Source organism: Solanum tuberosum, unplaced genomic scaffold, assembly GCF_000226075.1.
Source record: "Solanum tuberosum cultivar DM 1-3 516 R44 unplaced genomic scaffold, SolTub_3.0 scf00623, whole genome shotgun sequence".
Classification (NCBI taxonomy): domain Eukaryota; kingdom Viridiplantae; phylum Streptophyta; class Magnoliopsida; order Solanales; family Solanaceae; genus Solanum; species Solanum tuberosum.
Genome location: NW_006239550.1, coordinates 105,322 through 108,112, shown reverse-complemented (window position 1 = coordinate 108,112; position 2,791 = coordinate 105,322). Strand labels below are relative to the sequence as shown.

General features: G+C 35.0%; 1 protein-coding gene across 1 annotated transcript in view; it reads right to left on the bottom strand.

Annotated features, from left to right (window-relative positions):
• LOC102603836 (extradiol ring-cleavage dioxygenase-like) overlaps positions 1 to 2,396 on the bottom strand; it is a 3,749-nt gene extending 1,353 nt beyond the window's left edge. Inside the window, exons 1-2 of the mRNA XM_006366339.2 lie at positions 1,985 to 2,396; positions 166 to 533 (exon numbers count right to left, since the gene is read on the bottom strand). Coding sequence (XP_006366401.1) covers positions 166 to 533; positions 1,985 to 2,335 — 719 coding nt within the window. The 5' untranslated portion in view covers positions 2,336 to 2,396. The remainder of the gene's footprint in view (positions 1 to 165; positions 534 to 1,984) is intronic.
• Positions 2,397 to 2,791: the final 395 nt, after the last annotated feature.

Here is a 2,791-nt window from a genome sequence, read left to right as displayed (position 1 = left end):
GCCGGGGTGGGGGGTGGGGGGGGGGGGGGGGGGATATATTGTGCTTCTTTAAACGTAGTACTTTTATCGAACTATGACAGACTTGAATTAAATGAGCTTTTAAGAACCTTAGTCTTCGATTCACCAGCTAAGCGTAGACACAAAAAGTGGATAATAAGAATGTACCTTCCGCTAAGAAGGGCGTCCTTAAGCCAATTATCAAACTCTAAAGCCCATGAAGAAACATTCTTGGATGGACCGAGAGCCCTTAAGTTGTGGGTGGCAGATCCAGAACCAATAATGAGGACACCTTCATCCTTGAGGGAAGCCAATGCTTTTCCCAAGTTGTAATGATAAGTACCATCCCTATTGGGCTGGACCGAAAGTTGGCAGACTGGAATGTCCGCTTCTGGATACATGAGCATGAGAGGGACCCATGCACCATGATCCAGACCACGTTTTTTGTCCTCGTGCACTATCGGGAACCCAGACGCCATGAGAACGTCCTTCACCCTTTTTGCCAATTCTGGAGATCCTGGTGCAGGGTACTTGAGCTGAAGATCGAAAATGAGAGAAATTGCATAAGGAATTCGTAAGCTTTTATCTCACAACCAGATTAGATGGAGTTAGCGCGTTTCATGCTTATCACACAATTACAAGAAAAGCAGGGAACTTTTTAAAAGGGAGGCAAAGTCCTAGTTATGTGCTTCAATAAAAAATCATATCCTGCTTGCACGATCACAAAATAATGCAACAAACTAATCAATCTCACACTCTTATCACAGGTTTGTAGCAAGTACACCCAAAAAGTTGCTTCATTTTATTTCTTAACGGTTAAGTTAAAGGAAACAAGAATCTGTAAACTCAACCACAAACTGGTCGTAATGAATATCAAAGAACGTAAGATCTCGAAACTCTAACTATAGAAGCTTACTTCAACATATACAAAGATGTCACAAAACCATCCAGCTCCACTAACCAATGAAACTTAATCAAGTCACAAGGAAGCAAGGCACGAGACAGGCAAATCAAAGATGATTTCAGCTACAATCAACCTGTTAGATAATCCTTTTTAACCCCTACATCTTAGAGACAGAGGCGGAGCTAGGTGGGGGTCCGAACCCACTAACTTTTCTGTAGACTCTGTATTTGCATTAGAAAATTAAATAAATATATATGTATATTAACTTATGAATCCCCTAACAATTGATTGACAACTTAGTGATAAGGAAAGGGGCGGTGGAAATGCCTTTCACACTAGTGTTTATCAATCTTCTGTCCTAAAATTTAGAACCCCCAAACTCCTAATTCTGACTTTGCATCTGCTTAGAGATGTATATAGGGATCTAGAGATAACTCAGATGTTATAAATCATGATCATATTCTCCAATACTACGGATCAAAATGAAAAATCACCGTATCCTCCAATGCTTGGAAATGTGGTGCCTCAACATAAGTAAATACTATCATTTCATTTTTGACATTTTACTGTACAGATACTGGGACAGAGCCAAGGGGAGGACCGCAGTTATTCAATAACTTCGGCTCAAATCTTATTCTTTTATTTTTAAAACACCTATTCAAAACCCAAATACACACACAAAAAAAAAAAATTGCAGTTCATAAACCATAACCTAAATTTTTTGACTTCACCTCTAAAAATAGCTCTGATATAGTAAACTCAACATTCATCAATTAATAACAGGTAAAACAACGCAATCACATCAAGCCAATCAACTGAGCTACTAATAATAATGATAAAAAAAAGGGAAAAGGATAAATATACCCGAACTATCATAAATAGTGTGCAACTACCCTCCGTCATACTTTTGGGACATTGATGCCCTGCCGTTCAAAAACTAGACACAAATATCCCAAAAGTATGACTGAGTCTGGATATCATTTACGATAGTTCGGGTATATTTGTCCTTTTTCCTAAAAAAAAATACTTGTATCCGAAGTATGTACAATTATCATCTAAAAATTATGAACAAAAAACACGAACCTGATACATGGATTTGGGGAATCCATAGAAATCATGAATAGTGTCCTGTCGTCCCCGAATAGAATTAACAGTTGGTTCTGAAGTCTCCCAATGAGCAGAAATCACCAAAATTGAATTAGGTTTTTGATTAATCATAAATCTTTCTTTGAAACTTTTCAAAAAAGTCCTTGCAGGCAAAGATTCATCAATGGAAAGTGTAGGAGATCCATGTGATATGAAAAAAGTCTCCTTCACAGGCAAAAAAGCTGGGCAAGACATTTTCAAAACTTCAATTCCTTCAATTTCTATATTCAATTTTGTATCCAAATCCTCTGGGCTATTTATTGGATATGATGTTTTACAAATTCCCATATTTTTTTTTCTCTATTTTATTTTATTTTATTTTTGCTTTTTTTACGCGTTCACCAACCAAGTTTTTTTTTTTTAATTATTATTATTATTTTCAATCACCAACTTTATTAAGTAGTAGTTGCCATTTCAATTTTTTCTATATTGGAATCTAGAAACGTAATATGGTCAACTTCACATTGATTTACTTTTCTCCGGTTCAATTTATTTAGCCTATTTTGATTTAGTACGAAATTTTAAGAATATTTAAATATAAACTAGATATAAGACAAATATATCATTAATCTTGTAATGTAACATATATCATGTGCAAATTTGAAATGTAAAATATTACTTATAAAAATGGTTTAAACGAACTAGAACATAGGTTCAATAAATTGAAATGAAGGAAATATTTATCAAACACGATTTATATTTACTGTATAATTGTTCTCATAATATTTTTGTGCAAAATATTAA